Source organism: Rosa rugosa, chromosome 4 (assembly GCF_958449725.1).
Source record: "Rosa rugosa chromosome 4, drRosRugo1.1, whole genome shotgun sequence".
NCBI lineage: Eukaryota > Viridiplantae > Streptophyta > Magnoliopsida > Rosales > Rosaceae > Rosa > Rosa rugosa.
In genome coordinates this window covers 13,587,570-13,603,410 of record NC_084823.1, presented here as the reverse complement: position 1 = coordinate 13,603,410, position 15,841 = coordinate 13,587,570, and the positions used below count along the sequence as shown (strand labels likewise).

Genomic DNA, 15,841 nt, shown 5'->3' with positions numbered 1-15,841 from the left:
TGGATATTCACAAATGAGTGGAAGAGTTCAATATTTTGAGAGAGGATTTTAGATTAACAAAATGTAATGAAATGTAAAGAAATAAAAATAAAAATGAAATGTAAACAATGGAAATGAGAATGTCGGGTGCTAGGGAAGTTCCTTCACCCAAAATTCTATGTGTCGGAAGCTAATCTAATGTAGATGCAAATTCCTACTTTGGCGGTAGTCGTATCCAAGGCGGTTCAAGGCTCAAGGACCGAAATTCCCTTTCATGGTATTCCTACTCCGGTTCAAGGGCCGTAGGAACTCACTTGGCATGAATTAGAGCCGGTTCAAGGGTCACTAATTCACATCAAGTGGCGTAGAGATCGAGGAATTAGACTACTAAGCGACCCGCCCGCGCAATCACGCAACGGGTGTAAATCACCATGCTTATAACCCCTCGAATACGAAATTGAAGGTTTCTAGCTTAGGAATTAGAGGGGGTCAAGCCTCTAACTCCGTCTTAGACATGCTCAAAATACACACCCTAGAGTTGGCTAGGCTCCTAGACATGCATTTTAACCCAACAAAAATAGATATAAGCATCCATCATATGAAAATTGCATCATTACATTAAATTAAACATCTTTTACACAAAATTTGGGTTAGGGACACAACCCTAACCCCCAACAAGGGAATTACTCACAACTCATAATTATAGACATCAAGATTACAAAATTCAAAGAGAGAAGAGTACAGAAGTGTGGGAGAAAACATGGGTAGCCAAAATTAGCTAGAAAGCTAGCATGACTTCCCTTGAATTACAACTCCCACAAATACCTAAAGCTTGAATCTTGTAGCTCTTGATGAATCCTTGAAGCTTGTGTGAGAAATTATATGAATACCCAAAAGAAAACTAAAACTATTATGAAAAATGGAGGAGAAGAGGATGGGAGAAGAGAATGAAAGAGCAGCCCAAAGGGCTGCCCTGTTTCTTGGTGCGGCGCTGCTCTAGGTTATTCTTCTCCGTCTCTCATGCTCAAGGGTTAATTGAATATATATGTGGGTTGCTGAGGAGGAAAGGGCTGATGAATGGATGGCTGGGATTGAAGAATAAAATATGGTCAGTGTGGTATGTGGCTCGGATTCGTAAAGAAGAGAGAGAGAATTGTGGTTGATTGATGGGTGGCTGCTATGCGTGAAGGAAGAGAGAGTGAATGAGAGGGATAAGGTTAGGCCTCATCATTTAGCCCTTAGGCCCTAAACCCGCCCTAAGCCCGCCCGGCCCGTAGGGCCGAAGCCCTACCCGGCCCTTACATTAGGGCGGGCCGGCCCTACCCTTTCTCAAATAGGGTAGGGTAAGGGTCATGCAAATGAAGCCCGGCCCTACCCTACGGCCCGGCCCGTTTGAGCCCGTTAGGGCCAAGCCCGGCCCGGCCCTAAAAGCCCTACCCGGCCCTACCCTAAAATTTATATATTATTTTTATTATTTTTCTATATTACATATTTACATAAAAAGAAATAAGAAATATGTTATTTTAGAGAATGGGTATTAGATTGAACATTTGAACCCAATTAATTTATGTAAATCTAATTTTTATATCATACACTCCAAAGAGAATGGACACTAATTTTTTTATAAATCTATATTTATATATCATACACTCCAAAGAGCAACCTCTATCAATTCAAAGAAAATGAGAAAATCAACCGTTGGATGTGATTATTACAATAAATTATGCGTGTGGTTAAAAATTTAGTCAATTTCACCATAGTTTCGAACCCGATCGGATTGGTCAACCATATTCACTTGTATGTTTTTTTGGTTGACCGATGGCGTGACAACCGCAAAACATGCTAATTTTTTTACATCACATTTTTAAATATTTCATCAATGGATGTGCGTAGATATAAGATAAAAATTTCAAATTTAATTACAAATATGTTGGTCTATACCAATTTGCCTCCTAAAGTTGTATAACTTATACATTGCATTTAAATGATTGAGGTTACCCTCCATGAGCAAAATGGGGGACGAAATGGAATTTTTTAAAATGAACCGCTGGATGTTGTTTTCATATGAATATATGTTAGTGGTAGAAATTTCAGCAATTTCTGCCTTCGGTTGGACCTCGATCTACCCGGTCAACTCAATACCCTAAATAGAACATAAAACAAATATGCTCTTAACCGGTCATTGGAAATTCACTTTTTTCGATCTTTAAGCTCCCACACTCTCATGGGTAGGGGGTATACTTACGGATGTCAAAATTCCGCAACGTTTGTCCGCGCATGGTGCCGCTCCCCTTTGGGAAGTTTGCTTGTGCAAAGCGTTGACCGCTACGTTGGACGCCTTATTGACGGCAGATCGGCCTAATTTCTTTACACAATACCTATCAATGTTGTATGAACATATGAGAATTTTCAGATTGGTCGATTTTCATTTCAAAATTTTTGGATCGCACATAATCCTTATATGCCTTATAATGTAGTATAACTAATTTATTAGGCTTGTTACCCTCCATGAGGAAAATGGGGGACGAAATGGAATTTTTTAAAATGAACCGCTGGATGTTGTTTTCATATGAATATATGTTAGTGGTACAAATTTCAGCAATTTCCGCCTTCGGTTGGACCTCGATCTACCTGGTCAACTCAATACCCTAAATAGAACATAAAACAAATATGTTCTTAACCGGTCCTTGGAAATTCACTTTTTTCGATCTTTCAGCTCCCACACTCTCATGGGTAGGGGGTCTACTTACGGATGTCAAAATTCCGCAACGTTTGTCCGCGCATGGTGCCGCTCCCCTTAGGGAAGTTTGCATGTGCAAAGCGTTGACCGCTACGTTGGACGCCTTATTGACGGCAGATCGGCCTAATTTCTTTACACAATACCTATCAATATTGTATAAACATATGAGAATTTTCAGATTGGTCGATTTTCATTTCAAAATTTTTGGATCGCACATAATCCTTATATGCCTTGTAATGTAGTATAACTAATTTATTAGGCTTGTTACCCTCCATGAGGAAAATGGGGGACGAAATGGAATTTTTTAAAATGAACCGCTGGATGTTGTTTTCATATGAATATATGTTAGTGGTAGAAATTTCAGCAATTTCCGCCTTCGGTTGGACCTCGATCTACCCGGTCAACTCAATACCCTAAATTGAACATAAAACAAATATGCTCTTAACCGGTCCTTAGCAATTCACTTTTTTCGATCTTTCAGCTCCCACACTCTCATGGGTAGGGGGTCTACTTATGGATGTCAAAATTCCGCAACGTTTGTCCGTGCATGGTGCCGCTCCCCTTAGGGAAGTTTGCTTGTGCAAAACGTTGACCGCTACGTTGGACGCCTTATTGACGGCAGATCGGCCTAATTTCTTTACACAATACCTATCAATGTTGTATAAACATATGAGAATTTTCAGATTGGTCGATTTTCATTTCAAAATTTTTGGATCGCACATAATCCTTATATGCCTTGTAATGTAGTATAACTAGTTTATTAGGCTTGTTACCCTCCATGAGCATTGTCAGATTGATCAATTTCCATTTCGAAATTTTTGGCCTGCCCGAATAAGCCATAATTTTTTATTTATTCTTTCTATTTTTTTAATTACGTTTCTCTTTTTTCTATAATATGCAATTTATCTCTTTCTTTGTAATTGATTTCATAAGTTTTGTTTTCTTTATTTTCTATTTTCTTTGTTACACAACAGTTAATATTGGGAGATTTATATAGATAGTTAATTGAATATAACCACCTTAAGTAATATTAATAAATGTTATAAGTTACAAGTATTATATGAATATAAAATATGTTCAATAAAAAACAATGAGTCTTTTATCACCAATACATACCATTAAGCCATATTTTGAGAAGAAAAAAATAATGTTTTTTTTTTTGTTAAACAAAATAAGGCCCTTTTTGGCCCGATTTGGCCCTATTTGAGGGCCGGCCCGATCCGGCCCTTTCGGCCCTAACAGATCGGGCTTTTCGGGCGGGTAAGGGTTAGCATATTTAAGCCCCGGCCCGACCCTACCCGGCCCTAAATTTTGTTGACTTTGACTAGGCCCGGCCCGGCCCGACCCTAAGCCCTAAAATTTAGGGTAGGGCCGGCCCTAGCCCGGCCCATGATGACCCCTAGATAAGGTCATGTGAGTGATGTCACAAAGGTAAAGAGCACGTGCTGTGCTTTGGATTTCATAAGCATAATTAAGCAATTGGTTAATTAATTGATGCACTGCCACATTTAATTAACCCCTTTTTTTCTTTTTCTTCTCTTTTTCCTTTGTTGTCGTTGACCACAGTTGACCGGGTTTGTCGAAAACTCCTATCATCTTCAATTTTATATCAATTTGTCTCATTCCGGCGACTCCTCTTATTTTCTGTAAAATAAATAAAAATGAATTAATTACATATTAATTGACTTGGGGATTAACTTATTTATAGTGTTTTAGATATAATTATACGCATAAAAATGCGTATAATCAAGTAATACCAAAAGCTTTGAAATAATTATCAAAAGCTTTGAATTCATGCAAGAATCTTTTGGCGGTGTTTCCAGGTTTCATGTTCACAATTAAATGAAATCAATGTGGACAAGACAATTGCAGAAATTGACAAAAGCACAAAGCAAAAAAGAGTAGAAAGTGAATGTCCGCAATAATCTGTGTGTCCTCCTTATGACACCTGCAAATAAGCAATAAGGAAGTTAATTTTTCTCCTTCAAATTGAGGCCTGCACAAAGCTAAATCTATTCTCCATGATGAGGGAGCACTATTTAAGCCATGAAAGAGGAGGCCAAGAAGGTGAAGCTTGGTGATCTAATTGCGCCTGCAAGCAAAGAACACAAAACAAACGAAAGTTTAATTAAATCATGGTCCCAGAATCAATGAAAGAAAGAAGCAAAAGCTTACGAAGACTACCTTCGCCAAAATCTAGCAAGGAAATTGCTGCAGACTTTGTCTTTGGCCTTTCATCGAATAGTTGGTGGGCATTATGTTGCTGCTCTACAAATGAAAAAAAGAGAAACAACGATCCCCACACCGTGATTCCATCGCATGTTTTGGATGATGGTGCTCCAAATTACTGCTGTGAGATGGCACCGCTTTGGCCTCACAAATGGGTTGCTGGCTTGAGGAAACACAAATGACAAATTAAGAGGTCTCTCGCCAAGAATAAAGACACATCCCCATCTCCCATTTGCTTTGTGGAAGCTCCAGCGTACCCATCTCTGATTCAATTTCAGTCTTCAAGTCCACCTTCATTCCGTTCTGCTTCTGGGTTTTGTCCAAGACAGTAGAAGAAAGAAACGGAAGTGAAAAGAAAAAGAAGTGAAAGAAAAAAGGGAAAAAAATACAAACAGTACCCAACCTAAGGCCCACTCGTAATTTCTATACCCAAGGTTTCGAAACTATCACTTTGGTACCCCAAATACGGACCCCGACCCAACTTTAGTACCTGGAGCCGTTATCTCAGTAACGACGTATGACAGGTGGCATATATTGAAGGACAAATTCGTCCTTTCATATTTAATTCATTATTTTATATATATATATATATTTTTTACCTCTGCTCTCTGCGCTCTCTCTCTCTCTCTTCCCTTAACCATCATCAACGACCACCCACCACCACCATCAGAACCGTCATTCCTCTTGCCGGCGCTTCTGCCCCGCGCCTCCTCCTCTTCAGCCCCACCCGCCTTGCAGCAGCCCTTGCCTTGAAGCCCCATAGCCGGCCAGACCAGCACACCAGGCCGAGCGCTGCCCAGCCACGCCCAGTCGCCTGCCTTGCCTGGTCGCTGCCCAACCTCGCCCAGCGCATCGCCTAGCCCCCCCCCTCTGCGCGCACATCGCCCTCCGCGCTGCTGCCCCGCGTCCCTAGCCTGCGCAGCCCACCCAGCGCAGCAAGCCTGCAACCTGCCCACACTCGCCCACCCTCGATCACGTACATGGGTGATGCAATAAGGGCGCATCCAAGAAGTGAAATTAATTTGCCCCAATTCTGGGTTTCATTCTTTTGGCAATGGTTTGGAGAAGATGATGGGAGAGTTGGGAGGAAGAAGAAAACGAAGAGAGCTTGAGGAAGAAGAAGAAATCTAGTGAAAGGACGAGAATACCCCTCAAAGTTTGACAGTTGACTAAGGCTGTAACCGCCAACAGTGTTTTAGGTACTAAAGTTGGGTCGGGCAAGGTATTTGGGGTACCAAAGTGATAGTTTCGAAACCTTGGGTATAGATATTCGGAGTGAGCCTTAGGTTGGGTACTGTTTGTATTTTTTTTCCCAAGAAAAAATAGAAGTGGAACAGAGAAAATAGTAGCTGGGCCTCTGAATCAATTTGAGCCTCTAAAAGGGTCTCGATGGCTGGTAGACCAAGGAAAATGACTCACAAGCAAAGCCCATCTTAAATTAGGGCCCATTTGAAGAGTTCGGCAAGGCTCAACACAACGGGTGTCCAAATCAAAAATACCCGGACATTGGTTTCGTAAAAAAAATACTTCGGAACCTAAAAATATCATTTTGGTACAAAACCAAGAAAAATCCCAAATATACAAATCCATCAGAACTACAATGGTTTGATCCATTCACAGGGTATGTAGGCAATCTAGCGACCCACTAGATGCAACCACAAATTCAAATCGAATCCCTGACTCCACCAGTCAAATTCAGCCAATCCGAATCTCTGACTCCACTAGTCAAATTCATCCAAACACCAGAAAAATAAAATCATTCCCAAATTACCCAAAAGCAAATTCAAGGGCATTAAACCCTCACAAATATCTCAAACACAAATCCAAAAATAAATGGGTCATCTACCAATTTAAATCCCAAATGCTGGAACTACATGTGGTTTGATCCCGCAAGGGTATGTAGGCAATCTGGAATCAAATAATCTAGATGCAACCGCATCCTAAACACTATTCCTATTTCAAAAATTGGAACTCTTAAACTACGAGTGGCTTGATCCATTCCCGGGTACGTAGGCAACCCATTCCAAAATTCGGGTGCAGCGGCAAAAACAAACAAACACACATTGGTTTCTTTATAAATGGAATCAAAGGGTGTTTCCCTTGTAACAAGGGATTGTAATTAAGAGACACATTCTGTCTTGAATGGGTCGAACCCGAAATAATTAAAACTCTATTCTGTTAATGAATACGAGTGAAATTACGTTGGGTGACATTTTACACTTTGTGAAATTTTTAACTCAACAGACATCTAAGGGGGAGTGTTGTAAATATTATATAAATGTGGCTGTCCACTGTAAATATTCATTAGTTACGTCCTTATGATGTAAACTTTACCCCTATATAAAGGGGTCTAATGAGAATGAAACATACACTTCTACCTCCTCCCATATTCTGTTTCTCTCTTCTATCTCTCTCTTATTCTCTAGTTTATAACAGAAAAAGCAAAAACAAAATTACAGGCAATGCAAGATTAGATTTGCCTTTAAGGGGGATAAATATTAAAGATATACTTATAGAAATGTTGTAACTAAAGGGGAAAAAGAGAGAGAAGTTAATGGTGGGAAAGGAAGGCAGGATAAAAAGAGAGAAGTTAATGAGGAAAAAGAGGCAAGATTTGCATCCAAAGAGATTTGAACCAAGGAAAGCCTAAGGATAAAGGCAACAACACTACACTTCGCCAACTGAACCAAACCCACATTTGTGGATGCTCATACATATAGTAGCTAAAATATTTTAAAGATTTTGGGTTGGGCCAGCCTCTCAAGTGGATCCGCCCCTGGTTTTATATGGTTAGACGACTTAGGGGTAGGCCTCCCCTCATAAAGGAAGCTAATCAGTACAAACCATATATTGCTAGATGCATATTGTTAATTTATAACTCATTTTTCGTACTGAATCAGATTTCCTACCTTAATCACTTGATACACAATAACTAGGTGATCTGGAATTTAAGTTGATTGATCCCCATTGCATAGTCTACAAGTAAATGACAAGTTGTTGAGATCTTTATAAAATTTAAATGACAATCTCCATTTTAGTCTTATACTTTACTCCACCATTACTTCGCTACTTTGGACTGATAAGTTCTACACACCCTTACCGATAGTTGGAACACCGACATAGTATATGAAGGAATGGCTGGGCTACTGTTTTAATTATTACCGACTTATTTGGATAATAATTTATTTGGCAACCATGAAGATGCTGATCCAACCTCTCATGAATTAGCTTGAACATAGCCTTTTCATCGCACCATGCAATAGTTGGAAAACCTAGATATCTCTTTTGAAATGCCACAACCACTACTCCCAATACCTGTGTTATATCAGTCAAATATTGAGATGGAAAAAGAGAAAATATTTTTTTGTGTTTGAACCCTATTATGTAAGGGGTATATATACAACTCTATTGTACTACACTTGTACTATACATTAGTACTACACTTAATTGTATTACACATTAGTACTACACACACAATGACTGACATGTCAACACTCCCCCTCAAGTTGGGGCATAAACATCTCGAAGACCCAACTTGCCTAGTGAGTCATAGAACAACTTGCTAGATACAGCTTTGGTGAGTATATCTGCTAATTGTTCCTAAGTGGGAACAAAAGGAAAGGTAACCAACCTTTTGTCCAGCTTTTCCTTAATGAAGTGTCGATCAACTTCCACATGCTTCGTTTGATCATGTTGCAAAGGATTCTGAGAGATTTCAATTGCAGTTTTGTTGTCACAATATAGCTGCATAGCTGACTTAGGCTTGAAACCCATATCTCGGAGAAGATTACTTAACCACGGGAGTTCACACACTCCATATGCCATACCTTGATATTCAGCTTCAACACTTGACCTTGCAACAACCTTCTGTTTCTTACTCCTCCAGGTAACAAGGCTTTCTCTCACAAAGGTAAGTAGCCAGATGTAGACTTCTGGTCTGTGATACAACCAGCCCAAATAGCATCTGTATACCTATTAACATCAAGATGTTGATGTTTTGAGAACATTAAACCTTTTCCTGATGCAGACTTCAAATACTTCAAGATCCTCACAACAGCATCCATGTGTCTTTCACTTGGATTGTGCATAAATTGACTCACAACACTAACTGCATAGGCTACATCAGGTCTAGTATGTGATAGTAAATTAGACGTCGCACTAACCTTTAGTACCGAGGTTTATCAGTTGGAACTTGATCAGGGTATTTTACCAGTTTGTGATTTTGCTCAATTGGAATATCAATTGGGCAACAATCTAACATGCCTGTTTCTGCCAAGAGGTCCAGCACATACTTTCTCTAACATAGGAAGATAGCATCTCTCTCCCTGTCTACCTCTATCCCCAAGAAATACTTTAAGCCACCTAGATTCTTCATCTCAAATTCGGATGACAACTTCTCCTCAAGGCTTTCAATTTCTGTTAGATCATTCCCTGTAATCACCATATCATCCACATATATGATGAGCATAGTCACCTTTCCCTTTTGGTGTTTCAAGAACAAGGTGTGATCAGAATTTCTCTGCTTATATCCAAAACGTCTCATGGATTGAGTGAACCTGCCAAACCATGCACGGGGTGACTGTTTCAGTCCATAAAGGGACTTCTTCAATCTATACACAATATCACCTGGTATGTCAGGTATATAACCAGGAGGTTAGTTCATGTATGCTTCTTCAGTTAGCTCTCCATGAAGGAAAGTATTATGAACATCAAATTGATGGAGTGGCCAGTTCAGGTTTACTGCCAGTGATAATAACACTTGAACAGTATTCATCTTGGCTACTGGAGATTCTCATCATAGTCAATCCCGTACGTCTGAGTAAATTCTTTAGCCACCAACGTACCTTGCCTTATACCTATTCATTGTGCCATCTGCATTATATTTCACAGTGAAGACCCACCTACATCCAACCAACTTTTTCTCACGGGGTAGTGGTACAAGTTTTTAGGTGTCACTATGCCAGAAAAGCAATCAGACGACAGAGGATATCTGTCGTCTGATTAAAAAAATTTCTGTTGTCTAGTACGGTGCCGTCTCTTGGGGCATCAGACAACAGATTTCCTCTGTCGTCTTATTTATCAGACGACAGAAATTTGTTAGGTCTTCTGTTGTCTGATGAAATCGAGACATGAGGCTAGTGAATTCAAACGACAGATAAATGTAGTGTGATCTGAAAACAAATAACAGTTCCTTGTAATTTCTATGATCTAATGCTTATTCCAAAGACAGAAAAATGTGGTTTGAATGCTCCAAAGTAGAAGATATGAAATCTGATATGTTGTCTGAATGGACTTATAATAACATTTAAGTGTTGTTTTATTCACATTCCAATAACAGTTAACTGTCATTAGCATTCAGTTTAGATTACATTTATCTATCGTCTTTAGTAGCCTACAATAACATTTATATGTTGTTTGAGTGCGCAAGTAACAACATATTTTTTCTTGTTTCTGTTGATCTTAGATATGTCCAACAACATATTTGGATTTCACTTTGTTGTTGCTTTTTATTTTAGATGACAATTTTCTGTTGTTTGAGTACACAAGTAACAACATATTTTTCCTTGTTTCTGTTGTTCTTCGATATGTCCAACAACATATTTGAATTTTATTTTGTTGTTGCTTTTTATTTCAGATGACAATTTTCTGTTGTTTGAATGCACAAGTAACAACATTTTTTTCCTTGTTTCTGTTGTTCTTAGATATGTCCAACAACATATTTGGATTTCATTTTGTTGTTGCTTTCTATTTCAGATGACAATTTTCTGTTGTTTGAATGCACAAGTAACAACATATTTTTCCTTGTTTCTGTTGTTCTTAGATATGTCCAACAACATATTTGGATTTCATTTTGTTGTTGCTTTCTAATTCAGATGACAGATTTGTATTCTCGTTGTGCCACAATTATGTAAATCTGGAAACTACCCAATGCATTCATCAAATATGGAATCCATTCATAAAAATACCAATATTTGATTAATCTGTTACTGCAGCTATACATACATCCATAATGGAGCTAAACTTAGTAAACATAAGTTCAATAACCTAAATATAGCAGTTGGCATGATCAACAAATGGAACCCAAAAAACATTGATATCTCATATTATTGATCATGTTTGGTGAAGGCAAATTTATGTGGTGCATCAGTCTCTTCAACAGTTGGTTTCAACACCGTTTTTTCGCCTCTTTTCATTTGCAGTGCCTTCATCCTTAGTGTTATTGCTTTAGCTTTGGCTGTGTTGTTAGACTGGGGAGTCATGTCTTGAAAGAAACAGATCTGATCAATAGTCAGCAATATGTATATCACACAATTAAGTAAAGGAACCAAATGTCAAAAACTTAACAGCCACATCAACTCACCAAGTAAACAAATATTAGAACAATTCTAGCATTAACACAATGTTCAGTTCTAGCAAAAATTTCACAGAAAAAAAAAACCAAAAAACCACATGTTCATTTTGTCACCTGGGGTCAGGTCAAGGCAGAATAGAGAGGGGTTTTTTTTCCAAGGCGTTGACGTCAATTGGGGTTCATATCCATGCATTGTGTCACTTTAACTAGTTTTCAAAATTACAGAAATGGGGAGTTAACTAAATCTTTCAGAGCTGGTACAGGGACAGACCACGTGACCATATATCACCTTATATGTTTGTCATTTGTATAGAAGATCTGTCTCATCTAATTACTTCTGCAGAGGAGAGTAGTCAATAGAAGCTAGACCAATGACCCTTACAAAAGACAGAACAATCAGAAAACTAAAATTAAAAGGCATACAATCCACTCCAACCACTACAGAAGATCAATGCAAGGCAAAAGCTTGCATCCAAGATGAATAAACTTGATACAAGGCATATAAACAATGACAACATTCAAATTCAGCTTATAGACATTTCACCAAGCAAGAACCACACATTAGATACACATTCCAAGAAATTTTGATACCTTATAAAAGTTCATAGATTGACTCATTAGTCCCAAAAATCATGTACATTCACATCTCTAACCAAACTGATCAAAACTCGATCAATAAAATTCGGGTTTGCGAAAAAGCTAAAAAGAGCTAGAGGTCATGTACCTGCTCTTCTGCTTGTTGTTGAGTAGTAGTGTCATCAATGTCACCAACACCATCACCATCAACAAAATTCGTAAACTCCCTCTGCTAAACCGATATTCTTACTCTCAAATAGAACTGAAGTACATGTATTCCAAAGATTTAAATCAGCATATTAATGGAAACTAGCATATGTGAGCCAAACTACAGGAAAGCTAGAATATTAAATAATAAGGTCTATGTGAGAGATGCAAGCCAACAATGTCACATAATTGTTGAATCTAATACAAGGGCATGAGCAAATGGGGAAAAAATCTCATTTCATGAATCATGTCAGGGCATGGTTTTTTTCTAAACGAGGAAAGGGAGCCTGTGTAATTATTCTCACAAGGTGTTGGTTGTAGCTTGCCCATGACTACTGTCAAGTTCAATTGATACTATTTAAAGTAGAAAATAACTATATTAACTCTAGACTGCCCCATAACGCACAAGAATTTAAGAACATGGAAAGAAAAAAAAAATACATTGGAAATATAAAACTATTGAGTATGTCGGTCGCAAAGTTCTCCCTCATAGTATATATCAAAAACAAAGTTATTCTGCCTCATTGGATTCCTTACACAAATTGATTAGCAGCTTATTTCCATGTATGATTCATACAACCAGATGGAGCAGAAAAGCTTAAGATGATAGAACTCATATAATTAGGTCACAAATTCCACAAAAGCAAACCCACAGAAAATTGAAAACAGATTAAAATGCTCTTAAATTACTGCATCATTAACATGATTTCTGTTTCTAGTTGCAGGGAAGGCCATTTCAAAATATTTTGGGTTGATTTTTCAAAACACAAAACATTTGTTGCACTCATTAACTAAGAAAATGTTCAACAGCCCATCAAAAACCGAGTGGAGTAAGAATTCAGCACCCACAAAAGTAGCACCACTTAAGAAAACTTTAAGTTAGATAACAAGATAAGCCATGACCTAGATAAATCCAGTATATGCTATTTTCTTGTACTGTTAAACCCTGCTAAGTTTAATACTCACCTCTGACTGGTTTTGCATAGAAGCAAGCAAGTCTCTTATTGAAGGATCATTTGGGTCAACCCCTGGAAGCTGTAGAAACATTAAAAATAATATGTTATTGAAGGCTAGAGTTATGCAAAATTTTTTTTATGGGAATGAGGGAAAAAATGGAGGATGCAACAGATATACCGAGGCAAGGATAGAAGACACAAAAGACTGATCAGCCAATAATTTACTCATATCTTTATCGCTAGCAGAATCTTTTTCACCTTCCTGCACAGACATTTGAAGAGCTGCAAAAACCAAATATCAAAAAGGAGACCGACTGCATACTAAGGAAACAATAACTGATATGGGTAATTTAAAATAATTGACTAGGGAGAATTCTAACTAAATCTGCAAACAAATGGAATCATCCATAACATGTGGCTCACAGGCAAATGGTAAGGCATGATTCACCGTGAGTAACCACCTGGACATGCTCACCGATGGCCACGGCTTTGAAGCTTCAACAATAGACTTAATCTTAATCCCACTCCCACCTTCTCCATCTACAGTGAAGATAGGTGTACTGCAAGAAGAGAATAGAAATTTTTAATTCAAGCAAAGAAATTCCCAGGTCATTAAATCCCCATGAATACTAGTCTCACATATTAGGCTCTGAACTTCAAATATGACATAACCCCCTAGGTTAACAATCTTGTTTTTAGTTTATGCAAATCCCAACTTTTGAACCAATTTAGCCATTACTAAGAGGTGATGCAGCACTCACATGAGAGTTAGGATTGGAACAATCGAAGACATGATTGTTATTCTAAGGAGTATCACATTTACAGTTCAAGATGTTAGACCAGACAACTTAAAATCCGGCACTATTATCCCAATCACTTATTCAGGCATCAAAACAGAAAATGAGGAAACACATGAACACTGACCTTATGAGTACATCAGAAAGAGCACTTGGACCAGCCGAAACATGAACAATGTGGCTGGTGTCATTATTGTTCACAGCAGCAAGAAGTGCTTCTAGCTTCTCTGACTTTTCTTCATCTTCTTCACCAAAATTAATGATATCAAGGGCTACACTGTTCTTCTTTAACTTTCTTCCAATCATCTCCAAAGTCTTCTTTTCATGTTTAACAGCACTGACAGCAACACATAAGTCAAAATGGGTAAGTATACAAGAACTGGCAAAAAATAATGTGAAATCACAAGCATAACTTGGTATAATTAACCTTCCAGCAAAGACTATAATCCTTTGTTGCTGCTTCTTATTCTGGCGATGTTTGAGGGCCAATTGAGCCACCTGAATGCCAGCAGCCAGGTTCATCTCACCACCTATTTGTAAAGAGGAAGGGTAAAATACCTCTCCACCATCATCAAGAACAAAAAACTCGCCATGTTCAAAGGGAGACATGGTACCAGCAGCTGTATTCAACTAGAAACCTGCAGATTATTGGCAAATAGAGTAAGGAATAAATAACTGAAAATTTCAAATATTAATACTAGATCATATCTACAACAGTGGGATCAACTGATAATCCACAATCTTATAAAAAAAAAAATGATTATCAACAATAAAGCTATTGGAAAAGTTGAGGATATGTACTTGAGATCTCAATATATAGGTCTTTAGATTGAGGATAGTTCAATACTTCCAAATATTTTTTTAAAATTCCAGAGGAACCAAGAAAATGGGCTATTAAAATAAAATACAATCACGACATACAGAACCTATTATTACCAACTCTCCCCCTCTCTTACATTCTCTGCCAATGATAAAACCCAACCCATATAGATTGAGACACAAATTGAAGACGAAGAGCAAAAATAAATCCAAGCATAAAACCAATTACCCACAAATCAATTGCACCGGAGAAGCTGATGTTGCCAAGAGTCCTCAGATGTGGGTAAAACAGAGGTTGTCCAATTCTGAGCCAGCGGGTAATCAGAGGAACACAGCTTTCTTCACCTCTCTTGAAGCGAAAAAATATAATCAGAGTTGTAGATGCTAACTAACAACACCACTTTTTTCGCTCTCTCTCTCTCTCTCTCTCGATCTCCACCTCTCTCCACCTCTCTGTAGAGTGTTTCAAATAGACATGCTTACGAGTTTGTGGAATGAAAACCAAACAAGCATAAATTAAACCATATACTAAACATGAATCTAAGGCAAGAGATTAGCCCCAGATTCAGCTAATAGAGCAACGATATGAAACCCCAAAATGTAGAAAGAGGGAGAATATGTAGTACCTGAGAGAGTGCAGAAGTGAAATTAGTATACAAAACCTGCAATTTCAGGAGAAATTGAACTTTTCAAATCGGAACCCATCCCTCTTCTTTGTTTCTCACCCTTGTTGTATATGCAGAGCTGATGTGCCTTCCAATTTCAAATCCGAACCCATCTTCTTTGTTTCTCACTCTCCAAAACGAAGTTCTATCCATCAAATATAGCTTAGATAGAGCGGAGAATCTGGAGAAGAAAGAAATACCAGATTTGTGATGGATTATATTGATATGATGAGATCTAGCTTATAATTGATCTTACCCAGAGACAGGATGCATGTATTTGTGACTTTGGTACTCTGAATACCCAAACACCACACTAGCTTCTCATAGATATGAAACGGAAGATAAGTAGGTTGAGAGCGGAAGAGAGGCCGACCCAAAGAGAAATTTACAAGGGAATTTTATCAAACCCCAAATCAATTTTCAGAAAAATCATATATCGAACATTGAAGTTGAACCCAATCGAAACCGTAAACTAAATGAAGCAAAATGCTTACCAATAACCCAATCGAAAACAGAATAGT

The 15,841-nt window shown here is 38.2% G+C and overlaps 1 protein-coding gene across 1 annotated transcript; it reads right to left on the bottom strand.

Annotated features, from left to right (window-relative positions):
• Nucleotides 1-12,946: 12,946 nt before the first annotated feature.
• LOC133744381 (26S proteasome non-ATPase regulatory subunit 4 homolog) lies at nucleotides 12,947-14,445 on the bottom strand. Its single transcript, XM_062172500.1, has 6 exons — nucleotides 14,264-14,445; nucleotides 13,964-14,173; nucleotides 13,463-13,599; nucleotides 13,218-13,321; nucleotides 13,050-13,118; nucleotides 12,947-12,955 (listed from the first exon to the last, which is right to left on the bottom strand). The coding sequence occupies exons 1-6, from the start codon at nucleotides 14,443-14,445 to the stop codon at nucleotides 12,947-12,949; spliced, it is 711 nt and encodes a 236-aa protein (XP_062028484.1).
• Between the last annotated feature and the right edge of the window lie 1,396 nt (nucleotides 14,446-15,841).